This window comes from Mytilus edulis, chromosome 10 (assembly GCF_963676685.1).
Source record: "Mytilus edulis chromosome 10, xbMytEdul2.2, whole genome shotgun sequence".
NCBI lineage: Eukaryota > Metazoa > Mollusca > Bivalvia > Mytilida > Mytilidae > Mytilus > Mytilus edulis.
The window spans coordinates 17486670-17505497 of NC_092353.1; the positions used below are offsets into that span (position 1 = coordinate 17486670).

The 18828-nt window shown below is 33.7% G+C and overlaps 1 protein-coding gene across 1 annotated transcript in view; it reads right to left on the reverse strand.

Moving 5' to 3' along the window:
- Nucleotides 1-1631: 1631 nt before the first annotated feature.
- LOC139493538 (uncharacterized) overlaps nt 1632-18828 on the reverse strand; it is a 42040-nt gene continuing 24843 nt past the window's right edge. The window contains exon 4 of the mRNA XM_071282030.1: nt 1632-1832. Within this exon, the coding sequence (XP_071138131.1) occupies nt 1701-1832 (132 nt within the window). The 3' untranslated portion in view covers nt 1632-1700. The remainder of the gene's footprint in view (nt 1833-18828) is intronic.

Sequence of the window (18828 nt, forward strand, 5' to 3'; positions counted from 1 at the left end):
ACAATGAAGTCCTCAGACGTATACATGGTCATACATGTGTAAGTATCCGCAGAGGAAGTTGTATATTCAGGATAAACTAGAAAAAAATGATTGAAAAGTGATAGCCCGATAGTCAAAAACTAAAATATTCAAATACTCTGCAGATTTCAAACTGAATATGAAGTGCCATATCGATTATCACTAACCTTCTGAGACCTCTATAACACATGTTTTTTTCTTCATTTAAATTGTTTTACATTTGTCATTTCGGTGCCTTCGAGAGCTGACTATGCGGTACTTGTTTTACTCAATTTGAAGACATACGGTTACCTATAGTTGTTAACTTTCGTGTCATTTTGGTCTCCTGTGGGGAGTTATCGCTCTGTCAATCATACCACATCTTCATATTTTTTTTCTTATAGTTGTCGTATGTTCTTCAAAAATAAACACACGACATCACAATATGTCAAACTATAGTATTATACAATCTGAGTTAAGCGAAGTTTTGAATAAATAAAAATGAGAAAAAACAATACTCTGCCATTCTACATTGATCATGTAGACATGTACCTCGTAATGAGAGACCAATAAAACAGGTGTCGCCACCTAAACTGCTTTCATTGTAGGACATGCGATCCTTTACTTTTGAGTTGACAGATCGCTGATACAGTTTTCATGGAATATAATGACTGTTCACCATTTTTGTGTGTAATGACATACAGTGATCTATATATGTCGCCGAGGAGTTGTAATGACTTTTTCCCATTTCTGTGTGTTATGACATACAATGATCTATATATGTCACCGAGGAGTTTTAATGACTTTTTCCCATTTCTGTGTGTTATGACTTTTTCCCATTCTGTGTGTTATGGCATTCAATGATCTATATATGTCACCGATGAGTTGTAATGACTTTTTCACATTTCTGTGTGTTATGACATACAATGATCTACATATGTCACCCAGGAGTTGTAATGACTTTTCCCCATTTCTGTGTAGTTGACATACAATGATCTACATATGTCACCGAGGAGTTGTAATGACTTTTTCCCATTTCTGTGGGTTATGACATACAATGATCTATATATGTCACCGAGGAGTTGTTATGACTTTTTCCCATTTCTGTGTGTAATGACATACATTGATCTATATATGTCACCGAGGAGTTGTAATGACTTTTTCCCCATTTTTGTGTGTTATGAAATGCAATGATCTATATAAGGCACCGTGAAGTTGTATCTTACTAAGAAAATTCCCGATGTATCATGTGCACTGGGTGTATCACCTACTGCATTTTGTAATTATTATCCGTGTTCTTCAGGAAACTGTGAAGTTAATACATATAGGAAGATGTGGTGTGAGTGCCAATGAGACAACCCTCCATCCAAATAACAATTTAAAAACAGTAAACCATTATAGGTCAATGTACGGCCTTCAACACGGAGCCTTGGCTCACACCGAACAACAAGCTATAAAGGGCCCCAAAATTACTAGTGTGAAACCATTCAAACGGGAAAACCAACGGTCTAATATATATATAAAAAACGAGAAACGAGAAACACGCATAAATTACATAAACAAACGATAACTACTGTACATCAGATTCCTGACTTAGGACAGGTGCAAACATTTATGCATGAAACAATAAGACATCCTTTTAAATTCTATATTTCTGAATTGAAAGGTTAAAGAACACTGGTAGTTTCTTTTGTCAAATCATTTCACAGACGATGTACTCTGAAGACGTGGCCATCATGTGGACAGAATTTCGTGTAATAAGTACTCCTGACAGAAATGTCGTCGTGGGTCCAGTTATAGTAAGCATCTATTTGTATCTGATGGAGGACATGAGCCTAAAATATATCATACAATATATAAAAGTATGGAGAACTACTATATACTCCAATCATTGTAAAACAAATATCATCAAAAATGTAAAAATTGGAAACACTTTTTGAATAATCTTATAAAAATAAAATTCGTGGACCTCAAATATTTTTAAATGACTGCACTTTAACGAACCTTGCAATTGGTTAAAATATAACAGTCGGTCCCCCCCCCCTTTTATCTTCTTTTTTTCCTTCAAATGAATTAACAAGAAACCTCGAGTCAAGACCGTTACACGTCACCGTATCATATTCATGAACGAAGCAGAAACTGATAGGTCTGTTTAGACCCTTTGTCGGGTTTGTTTTAAAAGCTTGCAGATTATTTTTGGCTTTCATCAAATTTTTTGTCACATTTTTTGTCACCAGCGCACCTGATGAAAATTCGGGAAAATTTCTGGTGTTAAAAAAGAAAAGAAAACTAAATACTCTACTTCAGCTAAACTACACAGTTTAGGCATCGTTATTACAGGGTAATCAAATTTTGCATAATTCCCTGCTGTGATTAGGCCCGATTTAGGTTTGCATCTATTTTGAATTAAATAGATGGTTTCATATCATTCAAAGCGACTGACACTGCATTCAGAACAACTACTGCCCAACAAAAGTTCCGCAAACATTTAATACCTATAGCAATTTCCCGCCAAAGGATAAGACTTTAATATGCCGAATTTTGACCAACGTAGTGGATAGCACAAGGTCTATGGGTTTGACCTACCCCTTTCGTGTATAACCTTAAAAGGTTTATATACTCATCATATTTTGTATGAAGAAGTAATTTTCCTCAATACAGAAAATGTGACCATGTTGGACATAATCGTATACATCCATCTATTTGAACTCATTGGCAATCAGACAACATCATTCTCCTCATTTGTATATTAAATCCTCTACATTTTATGTCTACATACCAAGTCAAATTACCTGGACCATGTTCGTTAAGCATAAGTGTATGGTGTTCTTTAAATTAATTAAACTTTATATTCAAGTATAGAGCAAACGTTTATACTGTCAATGATTGAATGAATTAGGTAGGATGGATAGTAAAACATATCAACAATAAAAATATTATATTTATTTACATCATTATATCTAAAATTTAAAATCTATATCATAAACTCATAGGAGTTTAAAACACCTCTAATCTCTATATACATTGCTAAATAAGATGCATATCTTAAAGTAGGCTTAGTTTGCTTACAGTCGCTTATTATTCAATCTGTGCGACGCAATTCTTAAATTTAAAAAAAATAAAAACAATTTTGCCTTATGCATAAATCTACCTATTATACATTAAATCAATACACTATACTGTAAATAAGATACTAAAAAGAACGTTTTTTAATGTGCATGGGCACCTCAATACATACATACTTTACAAGTATCGGACTTATATATAACTATGGAACCCCTAACGTTATCGCAACAAAGAACTATCAGTGCAGTACTTAAAGGGATACTAGCTACGAGACAGAATATGTATTTTTTTCGTTCAATCACAAATGAAAGTGAAATAGTTAAATTGTAATTCGCTTTTAGCAGCAAGTTTTGTCACAATAAGCTAAGAAACATCGCTGATGATTTATTCACTTTCAAGTGCATAATTTGACCTCATTGAAATCGTATTCATTTGAAGGTCAATTAACCCTTTAGCTAGAGATGTGTTACGCATGAACTAGCCGTGTTCAGCTATTAAAAAAGAAAGAAAATCAACATTAAAGGTGAAACAATGGTAAACCATTTGGTTGACTGTTTCGATCCACAAAAATTCATTCTTATATAGTTAAAAATACATATCAACATATGATTTATTCTATAATATGAAATCAAACAGACCCAAAAAAAATCCGATTGTACGAGTTCGCTATATCTTTGTGTATATGTTTACATCAGGTTATATGACCATATTTAATTAGATAGTCTAACCTGATACACCTCTAATTGGTCCATTCCCTCTATTCCCACTTTTTATAAATCTAGGATAAATTTCATGTGGGAATAGGAGGAAAACTTGTGCAAACAAAGGATTAAACTGTACAAACATTTTTTAATCTAGTGTTAATTGACCAGACTATATTCTATTTTGGAAATTATGCAAAATGAACAATTATGACGTAAATCACCATTCCTCTCAAAAGTGCTTAAGAAAGTTAGAAGTAAATACAATGATAATCATTTTGTGTCTAGCATCCACAAATATTCCCTTGATACAATTGTCTTTGTTCTGATTCTCCCACAGCTCCGGTACATCCAATATACAATTGACCGGTTCTCGTGAAAGAGACTGAAAAAGAATACCTTATTCCTATATCACGCATATTATAATGTGTCATTAGTTGTCCACAGTTATTGAGGATATGAAGTGTATCACTGTTCAATACTGTGACAATCAAATTGTCAGACGGTGTAGTTGCTATCTTCAATGGTTTGAACGGTTCACCGTGAGAATCGATATCAGGATGACCTCTATAGATATGTAGAATATCTCCGTGTTGACTCAGCACAACTACTCTACCACCTTCCGTAAACTCATCCACAACACATATGTTCCCATTATCGGTGCTAGTTATACTCGTAGGGCGTGTGAAAATCGGAATGCTATGTTTGTCGTATTCAAATATAGTTTGATGTTCACCATTTTGTTTCATTACAATGATAACTCGTCTACCATTGGCAGGCCATGCTTTTCCTGAATAAGCTCCCACTATGACTTTGCCATCTTTGGTCGAATGTACGGTATTATGATATAACGGATGTACGGTGTAAATGGATTCCGTAATTTCCCCTGTTTTACTATTTATTTGTTTTAGTACTGATCCACACGAGGACAGGAGGAGGTCGCCATTTTGTGTAACTGCCATTCCCCGTACGTCAATATCATATTTTGATACTACTGTCAGTCTATGTTCTTCTGGTTTCACTCTCTGTAGTACGTTATTATCACTTATAAATACCGAATTATCGGGGCTAGCTGATAAATTAAACACACACGCAATGTCGGTTTTGAATTGTTTCATGAATCTCATACGGACATCATTTGGAACAACTTGCACCGATCCTACGATATACGGAGATATCTCTGTTGGAAGAAATGAAATTGTACCAAGACCAGTTTCGGCTAAATTGATGGCTTGGGACAGTGTCTCGTATTCAGTTAATACTTGAGTGAAATTGTGCGAATGAATGACAGCTCCTGCATTTAAACTAAGTGTTTGTAAGGTCGATACCTCTGCTGGTGGACTATCAGTCCCCGAGGGTATCATCAGCTCAGTAGTCAGTGCTTCGGTACTGACATGATTTAACAAACTTTACTAAAATTGTCTGTTTATAAATTTTGAAATTATTATGAAACTTAGGCTTCAACTCCCTCAGGCAAAATTTGGCTTTAGATGAATTTGGCTATTTATTTTAGGTATTTTTGACATAAAGCTCTTCAACGATTTTCGGTACTTATACATCTTCGGATTTCAAATGTTTGGCTTTGAGCGTTCCTGATGAAGGTAAATCCAGAAAAGCGCTTCGGACGCAATAAATTATAAAACGTGTTGTTTTCCATTTTTTACATCACTGGGTCGATACCTCTGCTGGTGGACTATAAGTCCCCGAGGGTATCATCAGCTCAGTAGTCAGTGCTTCGGTACTGACATGATTTAACAAACTTTACTAAAATTGTTTGTTTATAAATTTTGAAATTATTATGAAACTTAGGCTTCAACTCCCTCAGGCAAAGTTGGCTTTAGATGAATTTGGCTATTTATTTTAGGTATTTTTGACATAAAGCTCTTCAACGATTTTCGGTACTTATACATCTTCGGATTTCAAATGTTTGGCTTTGAGCGTTCCTGATGAAGGTAAATCCAGAAAAGCGCTTCGGACGCAATAAATTATAAAACGTGTTGTTTTCCATTTTTTACATCACTGGGTCGATACCTCTGCTGGTGGACTATAAGTCCCCGAGGGTATCATCAGCTCAGTAGTCAGTGCTTCGGTGTTGACATGATTTAACAAACTTTACTAAAATTGTTTGTTTATAAATTTTGAAATTATTATGAAACTTAGGCTTCAACTCCCTCAGGCAAAGTTGGCTTTAGATGAATTTGGCTATTTATTTTAGGTATTTTTGACATAAAGCTCTTCAACGATTTTCGGTACTTATACATCTTCGGATTTCAAATGTTTGGCTTTGAGCGTTCCTGATGAAGGTAAATCCAGAAAAGCGCTTCGGACGCAATAAATTATAAAACGTGTTGTTTTCCATTTTTTACATCACTGGGTCGATACCTCTGCTGGTGGACTATCAGTCCCCGAGGGTATCATCAGCTCAGTAGTCAGTGCTTCGGTACTGACATGTTTTAACAAACTTTACTAAAATTGTTTGTTTATAAATTTTGAAATTATTATGAAACTTAGGCTTCAACTCCCTCAGGCAAAGTTGGCTTTAGATGAATTTGGCTATTTATTTTAGGTATTTTTGACATAAAGCTCTTCAACGATTTTCGGTACTTATACATCTTCGGATTTCAAATGTTTGGCTTTGAGCGTTCCTGATGAAGGTAAATCCAGAAACGAGCTTCGGACGCAATAAATTATAAAACGTGTTGTTTTCCATTTTTTACATCACTGGGTCGATACCTCTGCTGGTGGACTATTAGTCCCCGAGGGTATCATCAGCTCAGTAGTCAGTGCTTCGGTACTGACATGATTTAACAAACTTTACTAAAATTGTTTGTTTATAAATTTTGAAATTATTATGAAACTTAGGCTTCAACTCCCTCAGGCAAAGTTGGCTTTAGATGAATTTGGCTATTTATTTTAGGTATTTTTGACATAAAGCTCTTCAACGATTTTCGGTTCTTATACATCTTCGGATTTCAAATGTTTGGCTTTGAGCGTTCCTGATGAAGGTAAATCCAGAAAAGCGCTTCGGACGCAATAAATTATAAAACGTGTTGTTTTCCATTTTTTATCTATAACGTTGTCAACTTTGCTAATTTTTTCCTTCTGTAAATCGCTCAATTTTTTACTTACATCCCTTTTTATTTCTTCAGTATATTTGTCTGCTGCATTTTTTATTTTGGCATTTTGAGCCTCGATTTTCTCTATCAAATCCTTGTATTGTCGACTGCTTGCAATATCAACGTGACTCATTTCACGTTTTCTTTTCGTAAGTTCATCAATTTTTTCTTTTGCCTTTTTGTGTTCATTTTTCAATTTTTCCATTTTAATGTTAGATCCTTCATTTATTTCTACTAATCCATGACCATTGTGGATTTTCGAAATACACGTTGTACAAACTGAGATGTCACACGTCAAACAAAACATTGCACAAGATTGCCAATCATGCTCTTTACACTTAATGTGTTTTAAATCCATTTCTTCAGGATACTGACCGATTTCCTTTATTTTTATGATTTTATGGTCCTTTGCAGATTGGTACTTTATATGGATGTTGTCCTTGCATATGGTACACATTAGCATGTTGTAATTTAAACATTACCAGTTGATTTTAGTTTCTTTATCACATAAAATGCATGATACAGGAGCCTGTCCTCGTTTAATATATTGTGATAACGCCATTTCGTGTTTAAATTTCAAAATGTCTTATAAGTTTTCAATACATATTTGAAAACGGACACATACCTGTAGTGCAAAGTTCAATGTCACAAAGATAGTGTAATGAGCTAAATTTAAACTTTAAACCTTCTAAAACAAAAAATTAACCGTCTTCAAACTTGTGTCACTTTTAACGTTTATTAGGTGGTCATGCTTTGTCAGTTTGTCAAATAATTTACACATATCAATAGATTATGAATGTTTAAAAAGTAAAATCACAAAAATACTGAACCCCGAGGAAAATTAAAAACGGAAAATCCATGATCAAATGGCAAATTCAAAAGCTCAACACATCAAACGAATAGATAACAACTGTCATATTCCTGACTTGGTACAGGCATTTTATCATGTAGAAAAATTGTGGTTGAACCTGGTATTATAGGTAGCTAAACCTCGCAGTTGTATGACAGTCGCATCAAATTCCATTATATTGACACCGATGCGTAAACAAAACAAACAGAAATACTGGGTAAAAATGTAAAAAATAGGGGTACAGCAGTCAACATTGTGTTATAATCTTAATCACAAAAAAAACAAAACAAAACAAATATGTAACAAAGAAGCACAAAATGGCATATAAACCATGCATATTAGCAAAAATTAAAGAAAAAAATACACAAATTTCCCATTTGCCAAATTTGCTAAGCGCTTTTTGATTATACAAGATGCATCTCCCCTAATCTTGCTTCTCAACGATCGTGATATACAGGGTTGTAGGCTGTTATAAACTTTAATATTATACGTAGGGTCCATGGAGGTATCGGGGGAGGATCCAGAAATTTGAATGTAATCAAAATATTGATTTCTGATTACGTTATACTACTCATATGTAGTATAACGTAATCAGATATCAATATTTTAATTGGATTGCAGAAATTTTAACTAGAAAGGCTATAACTTCGAACACCGGTGGGGTCAAACAAAAAACTAAAAAATAAGCACGTGTTGCTCTATCAAAAGCACATGGTCATTGGTGCTCATGGCAATAAGGACTAAGAGTAAAAACATTTTGGGTAACATGTCTTCTCGTCTAGCATACAAGTGGGAGGTTAGCTAGCTTTAAACAAGGTTTAATCCACCACTTTCTACATAAGAAAATGCCTGTTTCAAGGTTAGAATATGACGGTTGTTATCGATTCATTTGATGCGTTTGAGCTTTCGATTTTGTAATTTACTTAGGGACTTTCCGTTTAGAATTTTCCCTTTGTTATTTTCCTTTATTTTGGCACTTCCTCGTATAGCACGTTAATAGTATGACTCAGTGTGACAATTGTTTAAACGCATTTCATATTATTATGTATATAGATATAGGAAGGTGTGGCGTTAGTGCCAATGAGAAAACTCTCCATCCAAATAACAATTTATAAAAGTAAACCATTATAGGTCAATGTACGGCCTTCAACACGGAGCCTTGGCTCACACCGAACAACAAGCATGAATATTTCTCTAATTTGTCACTGGAAGTTTAACAGCCAACTGACATCTTCATCAGCATTTTCATTTGAAGGCTGCGAGTGTAAACTGACATGTTAAGGTCTGATATATTAATCCAAATGCATGTGCATCAGTTAATATATTAAGTCGTTTTTCGCCACCTAAAAAAAGCACGCAAAAAAAACCCCCGGTCTCAGACAAATAAGCTCTATATATACTAGTACACGCACGCTCATATTCGGAACCGGTAACTAACATGAAAACATTTAAAAAATGACGAAGACATTGGAATGATTCAACTAGTTGCATTCCTTTATTCTTTCCGAAGATAATGTTGGTAAAATTTCTTAACTATTTTGTCATAAATAAAACAGCATTTGTCCTTTGGAAGAACTCGGGTATAAATTTAAAAAACAGTTTTCGGTTTCCCAGCTTGTAGTTCTAATAAAAGGTTCGTAAGTACTTCAATTTCTTTTTTGGGGGGGAGGGGGGAGGGTGTAAAATTTCTAACAAAAAAGATATAAAGAGTGGGGTTTATGATTTATTTACTTATAGAAATATTGATAATCAGGGAAATTTGAAGATAACATTTAAACATTTCAAAAATGTATATAAAATTGAAGTACGATTTATATGATTCTTTATGCCTGTACTGTGTCATTTATACATTATTTTCTGAAAAATTTAAAGTTAAACAATTTCGTATTTGATATAGCTGTTTTACTTCGACCATTACCGATGATTATCGTGACGAAGGAACTATTGTCTGGCATACACAATTATAGGCCTGATACCATATCTCTGGTGAGTTTCTAATTTTACATCTATTTTTTCAAAGATTGGTAATAATCATATGTTTGTAGCATTGAAATAAAAAAAATGAATATGTACGTTAAATGATTCCAATTGAGGAAATTTATACCCAATTGGATATCCTTTCCTATTCAAGCCAACATAGTTTATTGTAGTTTAAAAGTTGTTAATTCAGTTTGAATATTCTAGCTAAGGAGAGAAACCCCCAAGGGAATGAGTTTTATCTTTTACATCACAAAAAAGTCGGTGTGGCGACACAAAAAAACCCGGTTCTACCCGTTTCCGAATTGTTTATTTGTGTTCGTACTCACCCAATATGCATGCAACATTTGCTATTGACTGTTAATAAAGCTACTATATAAATAACACATAGCTGCGAGGGTGATAGAGCAGATTGTTACCCGAGAAAACATTGTCAACCGCGGCGAAGCTGGATGATTTTGACCATGGGCTGATAAGGGGTCTGATATGAAAAATGACATGTTATGTTCTTTTTATCATATACTTCAACAGAACATAAATTATACAGACAAAAACTATTTTTAAAACTTTTTGTTGTTCTAATGTTTGTTTTGCATTTTTTACTAATATATTTTCCTGATTCCTTATATTATTTTTTGTATCTAACTTTGTTATGTTTTACACAATGAAACATACCAGTGAGGTATATTTTCTGGAATTTGCCGAATGACGTCGGAATGTCGTCCGATAACGTTACAGCAAAGCATGCGATAATAACCGGAAGCAGTTGATATGAAACGGAAGCAGTTGGTATAAACCGGAAGCAGTTGATAACAAAAGTCTTATCCCCGGCTTAGTATATAAGTAGGATTTTGATTGGTTAACGCACGTCGTTACAAAACCCATAGCCCCTTGGTGTTGCTAACCCATATCCCCGGACGTTGCTAACCATTATCCCGGTGAACTTCACCCAAGTTTTCCTTATTCCTTAGTTCCATGATTGCTCCTTGTGAAATATTGAATTATGTAGATTATCCATGATGTTTGTAATTAAATATTTAATTCATTAACGATTTTGTCCTATTATGCCGAACATTTACACTCATTTCATTAAATGCATCACTTGACTGCCACATTTACAAGGAATGGGACTACTGACCTAGCTATGCAAATGACACACGTTGAAGTCACACCATCTATGACGTAACTCTCACAACATTGAGCGCCACATTTGACTCAATCCAGTTTCTCTGTCTCCGTATTAAAAACGTCTTATATTTGACTACCTGTAGGGTTCTACCAAAGGTAGTACCCTACAACCTTTGGTAGAACCCTACAACCCGTAAAAAATATGTAAAATTTCCAAATTTCAGTAAAACTTTTTTAGATAATGAAAAAAACGTTGTTTTCACGTTACACTCATCACTTTGTGCCCGAATTTCCATAAAACTCGCCCGATTCGGACTAAGACCGGGGATAAATTCGTAATCTACGTTCATATCCGTAGATATGGATATTTTAACACCCTTCAGTACCCTGTATACCCTTCGGCTACCCCTCATGGTGTACTGGGGTACTTCAGGGTGTTAAAATAGTTTTATCATGGGGTACAATTATACCATTATTTTCTATAAGTATATGATAGAGTAAATTACTAGTAACACCCTCGTATTAGCCCATCAAGATATGGCATTTTAACATGAAGTATAGTAAAATCAGTTATCATAGATATTGACCGATTTTGATACGGAGTTAGGATCACAAATATATATACACCACATCCAATCTTAAAGTTAATCACTTTTATATTGTATAATTTTAGGTGCGTTTTGTTAGTCCACTGGTCGAGATTATAAAAACGTGTTAAGATCTCAAATGTGCGTTTCCCAAAAGAGGAACATTGTAAATGGTTGCCGTTGTTCAAATTGAAATGTTATTCAACTATTTGTTGTAGGTCTTTATTGTTTCTTTTGAATTGTTTCAATACATTTGACTTGGACGATTTCAACTTGACAAATTATCTAAACACTAGGTGGCCTTAATATTTTTCTATACGTGTCTCATACTGATCACGACAATACTCGAGTCTGGAGGAAAGGGTTTATTTTGTAGTTGTATTTGGCCTTATATAGCTGGGTCAGCTACTTGGTAATGATATAATTTGTGTTTTCGCCGTCTAGTAAAAGGATTGCAGTCTTTTTTAGAAACTTGGTACTGGTCATCACTATATTGGGTAAGATAGGCTTAATGTAGATTTTAAATGTTGGTATAACAGTACAGGGGTGTAGTCTATGTTACTCCATATAAGCCGATTGCTATTAAACTATACGAAGCTCTTCTAGCTGTCTTTACATTTTCTTCTGCTGTTATAAGTTGTGTTTTGTTGTTTGATATATAAATGTGTGGTTTTTATAAACTGTTGGTATTTCCTAATTATACATTAGTAGTGTTAAATCATGTGCTGTCGGTTTGTATAAGTAGTACAATACTTTGCGTAGATTGTAATATGTATGATTCTCTTTCAATGTAGTCATTTGCTATGTTGACTTATGTCTGTGCTTCTATCTGAAAGTAAGAATTGATGGACTAATCATCAGCTGATATGGGTTCTTCAAGCGACATTGATGAGTCTTTTGTAGACGAAACGCGCGTCTGGCGTATATACAAAATTTAGTCCTGGTATCTATGATGAGTTTATTCACTACCATTTATTGTTCCGATAATATGGCCTCTAAATCCAGTATTACACATTTCATTGAGTAAATCATTTACACAAGCTTTGTATAGGTCGGCGTCTTGTTAACTTCTTGCTTTCTGACTGGATTGTGTTTAAGGAATTTCACTTGTCATGTTTGGGATTTTTGTCAGATTTTCGGAATCCTCTGGTTTTTATTCATTTGAATGCCTTAAAAGTATTTGCCCATTGACCCCGATTTTTCTTTTTATAAATCTTTTACATGTATAATGATAAGACATCTGTAAAAGACTTATAACATTTTGATTATTTTTTAATAGTTTATGAGAACTAAAACTTGTCAATGATTAAGCTATGAAAGTCAAGAGAGAATATTTTCCCGCCAAAATTTCAATGGCTAATATTTCGAAAACAAGCACATTGACCTATACATTTTTTTGCTCTTTTGATTTCTTTATTAATCCCCTATCAATATAAACTAGTATTTTGAAAAGGTAGTTATTTTGAAACTGAGAAGCGAACTCCCTTAAAGTCATGTTTCCATAAATTTAAAATCTCAACATACTCGTTGTTTACCTGTTCAAAATATGTTTGGTTAAATTGACAATTGTCACTTTGTTCAGCAAGAGTTGGTAAATGCTCCATAAAACCACATGCGAATCCACCATCAGAGTTGTAATTCTGAATATTTACATTTAACTCGTTAATATACGTTCCCTCTGGTATCTTTCGCCCCTCTTTTCTTCACTATTTGTTGTCTAATAAGTTTGATGTATACATTTAAATTATTAATTATACTTCAAACACCATGAATGGGTTGATCGATAACGATTGATCGGTGTCTCAACTCACTAAAAGCAATCACATGTTTTGCGTAATTACATCTTTTGATGTCTTTGATGTAAAGTCGTCTAATTTGTAATTTTACCGATTCTTTCCAATTCTTGAGTGTAACATTTTGACTACGTGTGACTTTGCATGCCGGTGATGCATGATGCATAGCAGGTGACTCTTACTCTATAGACGTTTCGTCCCTTTTGGCGATAGTGCGATTCTCTCAGTTATTGTCCATTCGAAATCGACTTATGAGATTTGAACATGGATGAACTACTGTAGCTTTAATTTTATAACCTCCGCCTAGATGACCCCGAGTCCTAGTTTCTAAAACAATATCGTTTTAATAAAATAGATTACCATAATTTGAAGACAGCGTAGTTTCAAAATGTGATAAAGACAGTCACAACGTATAACGGAGATAAATTACAATTGCTTATTATTTCCAACATTTCAATATAATTTATAATAATATGATTTCTCAGAAGATTTTTTTTGTATTTTTTATATAAGTAGGAATTGATATTTCAACAGAACACAATTTCGTAAGTCGCCGTAATACATGTTGAGATACGATGGAAATAAAACCTATTGATATGACGTATTTGTTGTTTTTGAAAAATCGGAATAATTGTTTTTTTTAATAAAGTACTATAATTTTAATTCATTAAATGTTACTTCAATTGTCTGGCACTGGATCGATACGGCTTCTGAAGAGTTGTCAGTCCGCAATTCTATTAATTTATTAGCTCAGTAGTTAGTGCATTGTTACTGACATGATTTATATCATCATTTATTAATATCATTAGGAAAAGCAAGGTTCAAACTCTCTCCGACAAAGCCGTAAATGGAATAGGTTGTTTTCTCAAAGTCATTGTTTTAAACGAAAACATGTTATTTGGCCTTAGACAATTTAAATCTGCATCCGGACGGACCGAAACATAAAGAGTTATTTCTTATCATACGGACGAGACATGATGTTAAGTGACAACGAATTTGTCTTCTGTGCTCAGATCTTAAAACAGTATAGGACAATACATATATAAAAATTAAAAGAGTGTTCCCAATAAAAAAGTACTGACACACTGTTGACTCTGGTTATACAATGATTAATATTTCACCGTAACTACTGCTAGAAATAAACTGACCGGTCCTGAAAGTTGAGTTTTATATCATATTTTTGTAAATAAACAAAAGGGTTTTACAAAAGTTATTCCTGCTTGAATAAGTCCTCTCCATACATTGTTTACACATAAACTACATGACAGAAAATTAGGGTTGCAAACTCCCAAAGGCAAAGTTGATCAAGATAAATTCAGTCATTCTTCTGAGATGTATTCTGGTCATATGGCTTCTAACTTATTCAGGTATTTATACACCAATAACTTTTAATTTTTTGTTGTTGAGAGTTACTGATGAAGATGAATTCAGAAGAGCGATTCGGCCGCATGTAATTTCTATATAGTGTTACTTTCATTTGCTACAGATGTTTGTTTTTGTAAAGTGTCAATTAAAAGAGGGACGAAAGATACCAGAGGGACAGTCAAACTCATAAATCGAAAATAAACTGACAACGCCATGGCTAAAAATGAAAAAGACAAATAGACAAACAACAAGACACATCACACAACATAGAAAACTAAAGAATAAGCAACACAAACCCATCCAAAAACTAGAGGTGCTCTCAGGTGCTCCAGACGGGTAACCAGATCCTGCTCCACATGTGGCGCCCGTCGTGTTGCTTATGATAACAAATCCGGTAAATAGTCTAAGATGCCTATTCGGAAAGTTAATATATTTGAAAATCAATCAAGTTTGTTGTTTCTCGGTACAATGGGGAATGTCCACACAGATAAGAATGAATTTAATCTTTACATCGTATTATGACATGACTGTGTGAAAAGGTATTCGAATAGAAGCACCTCCCGACGCAGAACATATATGACAATTCGATATATGTTTATTAAGTATACGCCGATATGGCCAGAGAAGCAACAAAGAAAGCCAGCGAAACAGAGAGACTTCTCGGGGATATATTAGATAAGCCAACTATGTTAGTGATCAAGTCTGACTTCCAAGTATCAGTGTTGTACGGGGCGCCGAATGGGACTCTTGTGGTTTTGTACAAAATTCAATTCTGTCATAAAAAAATCATTTTTGTCTTACAAAACTATGTGCTACAGACTTGTTTTGTGAGAACTTCAATTTTGTGATGACAAAATTCATTTGTGTAGACAAAATTCATTTTTGTGATGACAAAATTCATTTTTGTAGACAAAATTCATATTTGTCATGACAAAAGTCAATTTTGTCTAAAAGGTATGCAAATATAAACATATTTGCATACAAAATTGGAAATTAAATCACAAAAGTCAATTGTGTGAGGTAAGATTCAATTTTGTGAGACAAAATTGACTTTTGTGAGACAAAATTAACTTTTGTGAGACAAAATTGACTTTTGTGAGACAAAATTGATTTTTGTGAGACAAAATTAACTTTTGTGAGACAAAATTGACTTTTGTGAGACAAAATTGATTTTTTTGAGACAAAATTCAATTTTGTGAGACAAAATTCAATTTTGTCAATTTTGTTGAGACAAAAGTCAATTTTGTTAATTTTGTTGAGACAAAAGTCAATTCTGTCAATTTTGTTGAGACAAAAATCAATTTTGTTGAGACAAAAGTCAATTTTGTTAATTTTGTTGAGACAAAAGTCAATTTTGTTAATTTTGTTGAGACAAAAGTCAATTTTGTCAATTTTGTTGAGACAAAAGTCAATTTTGTGACGACAAAATTCATTTTTGTGACGACAAAATTCAATTTTGTAACAACAAAATTGACTTTTATGAGACAAAATTGACTTTCGTGAGACAAAATTGACTTTCGTGAGACAAAAATCAATTTTGTTGAGACAAAAATCAATTTTGTTGAGACAAAATTCAATTTTGTCAATTTTGTTGAGACAAAAGTCAATTTTGTCAATTTTGTTGAGACAAAAGTCAATTTTGTCTCACAAAAGTCAATTTTGTCAATTTTGTTGAGACAAAAGTCAATTTTGTCAATTTTGTTGAGACAAAAGTCAATTTTGTCAATTTTGTTGAGACAAAATTCAATTTTGTCAATTTTGTTGAGACAAAAGTCAATTTTGTCAATTTTGTTGAGACAAAATTCATTTTTGTCAATTTTGTGTAACAAAAGTCGATTTTGTATGCAAATAAGTTCACAGAAACCAAACTAAACTAATTTGAATACAAAATTGACTTTTGTCGCCCAATTTTCAAATTAGGTAACAAAATTCAAGTCTGTGTAACAAAAATGAATTTTGTCATGACAAAAGTGACTTTTGTCCGCTGATAGATAATTTTGTATGACAAAATTTTAAATTTGTAGTATGATACAAATTTTGTTAAACTGAACTTATTTTTGTTGAACAAAAGTCACTTTTGTCCGTACAAAATTGAATTTTGAGTACAAAACCACAAGAGTCCCATTCGGCGCCCCGTATGTTGAAGGATATCGAAAATAATTCATCAGATGTTCGACCGATACAGGAATCATTAAATCAGAGATATTGAAGTTGAAAGATGCTATTGGAACTATCAATCATCAGCCTTCAATCGATCAGGTACATACCAGTACACCAGAATGGATAATCGAACTGAATGATTCTAATTTGGAAAAAGTAGCATTCCGTAAACGGTAACAATCATGGAAGATGTAAAGGAAATGTCCAAACGATAGGAAACAAACTTACTGGAATGCTTTTAAATGAGACAAATATGTAGAAAAATATTCGCATTGGATTTCAAAGGAATCGCCGATTCTTCCTAGAAAGTATCTTATTAAAGAGATAAAAGGAGAAGCAGATGAAGAAACCAAGCTACGTTGGGACTTAACGATTTCGAGTTTTCAAACTAACATATCTATTTTTCAGAGGAAACAAGCTCGCTACAAACAAAAATATATAGCACTAGATTCTGAAATGATGGAGACGATACGACGCATTTCAACTGGTAACATTACCGAAAAAATGAATGAAATGTGGATAGGCAATATTTCTAAGGAAGAAGAAAAATCCCGAAAAATTTGGCAAGGTAAGGAAAAATTCCATCCATCGCATACAAAAAGAAACATACCCTACTGTCTAGTCAGGAAAATATGCACAGTAGTTGAGAATGAAGTATTAAGGGATGAACGATTGCAAGAACTCGAAGTATTTCTTGTTGCACAAAAACATCCTTTAAGCTTAATCAAAAGAGGTATTCAAATGGCTAAACAAATCCCTATTACGATCAACAATTGAAAAATCTACCGAAAATTATAAGATACCGTTTGTTGTCACACAGAATATATTTTCTGTAGCGAGGAGAAATTTAGCAATTCTTGGACAAGATTCAAAATTAAGTACCCTTATAAACCAAGAAACGTTGGTACAAGGCAAACAGCAACCTAAGAACTTAAAACGTCTATTGACCCGTGCCAGGTTCGACCCAACCGAAAGGAAAAAACAATTCAAGGTGTTGAAATGCACAGATTCTCTTTGTGGTACGTGTGCATATATATATATATATATCGGAAGCGAACTTAAGACAAAATGCGGACAAACGATATATGCCAATACCAACATGACGTGTAAAAGAGAACATTTGATTTACTGCATTGAATGCTGCGGCTGCAAAGAAATTTACATCGGACAAACCGGTAATAGTTTAGTGGAAAGAACACGCATTCATCGACAACACATCCGACAGCAGCAATATAGGAAAATCCCTCTTAGCGAACATTAAGATCGTTAAGGTAGAGGGCTTTTTAAAATTTTCCCGTTCTATAAAATTAATAAATGTAGAATATGACATAAGAAGATCCATAAAGGAACAATATTTTATAACCAAATTCAAGCCAAAACTAAATGCGTATTTGGCTTTCAATAGCGTTACAATTGGCTTTCCATATTTTATTCTAATGCAATTTGGATGTAACAATTTTTTTCATTGGCTGAAAGTTGCCGTCAAATCCTCAGTTGACCAGGCGTAACTAAGGAGGGATCCGCCATTTTGAATTGATGAATCAACAAATGTTCGATTACTACTATATAATCGAAAATAAAACAACACCTACCTCGAATTCGCCGTTTTGATGTAATTTTATTCGAATTTGAAGGGTACAGATAACGTAATAACCTCCAGTTTGTAAGTTTTCATTTGTATGACGTCACGTTTAGCCATGACGTCTTTGTGCCAAAATCATTCATGAAGTTTCGCGGATTTGTATTTATTTAGACATTTTTTCAAGTTTTATCGTCTTTTTTCTTTTTGGTAATGCATTAGAATCGGAATAACAGTACTGCTGTTGAAGAGTTGCCACCGTCAATTTTGATTTGACGGTCGCAAATCTCCGTTTTACTGTCTCCGCTACGCGTCGCCAGTAACACTGTATTTGCGACCGTCAAATCTACAATTGACGGTGGCAACTCTTCAACTACAGTACTGTTATTCCTTAACTTTAGAACGTTTATCTCCCTTTTGTAATTGTTTTATGACGTTACGTACTTAACTACCGTCTTGTAGTTACAATTATTCGCCTTTCACCTGCAGATTGTTGTAAAACATGAAAG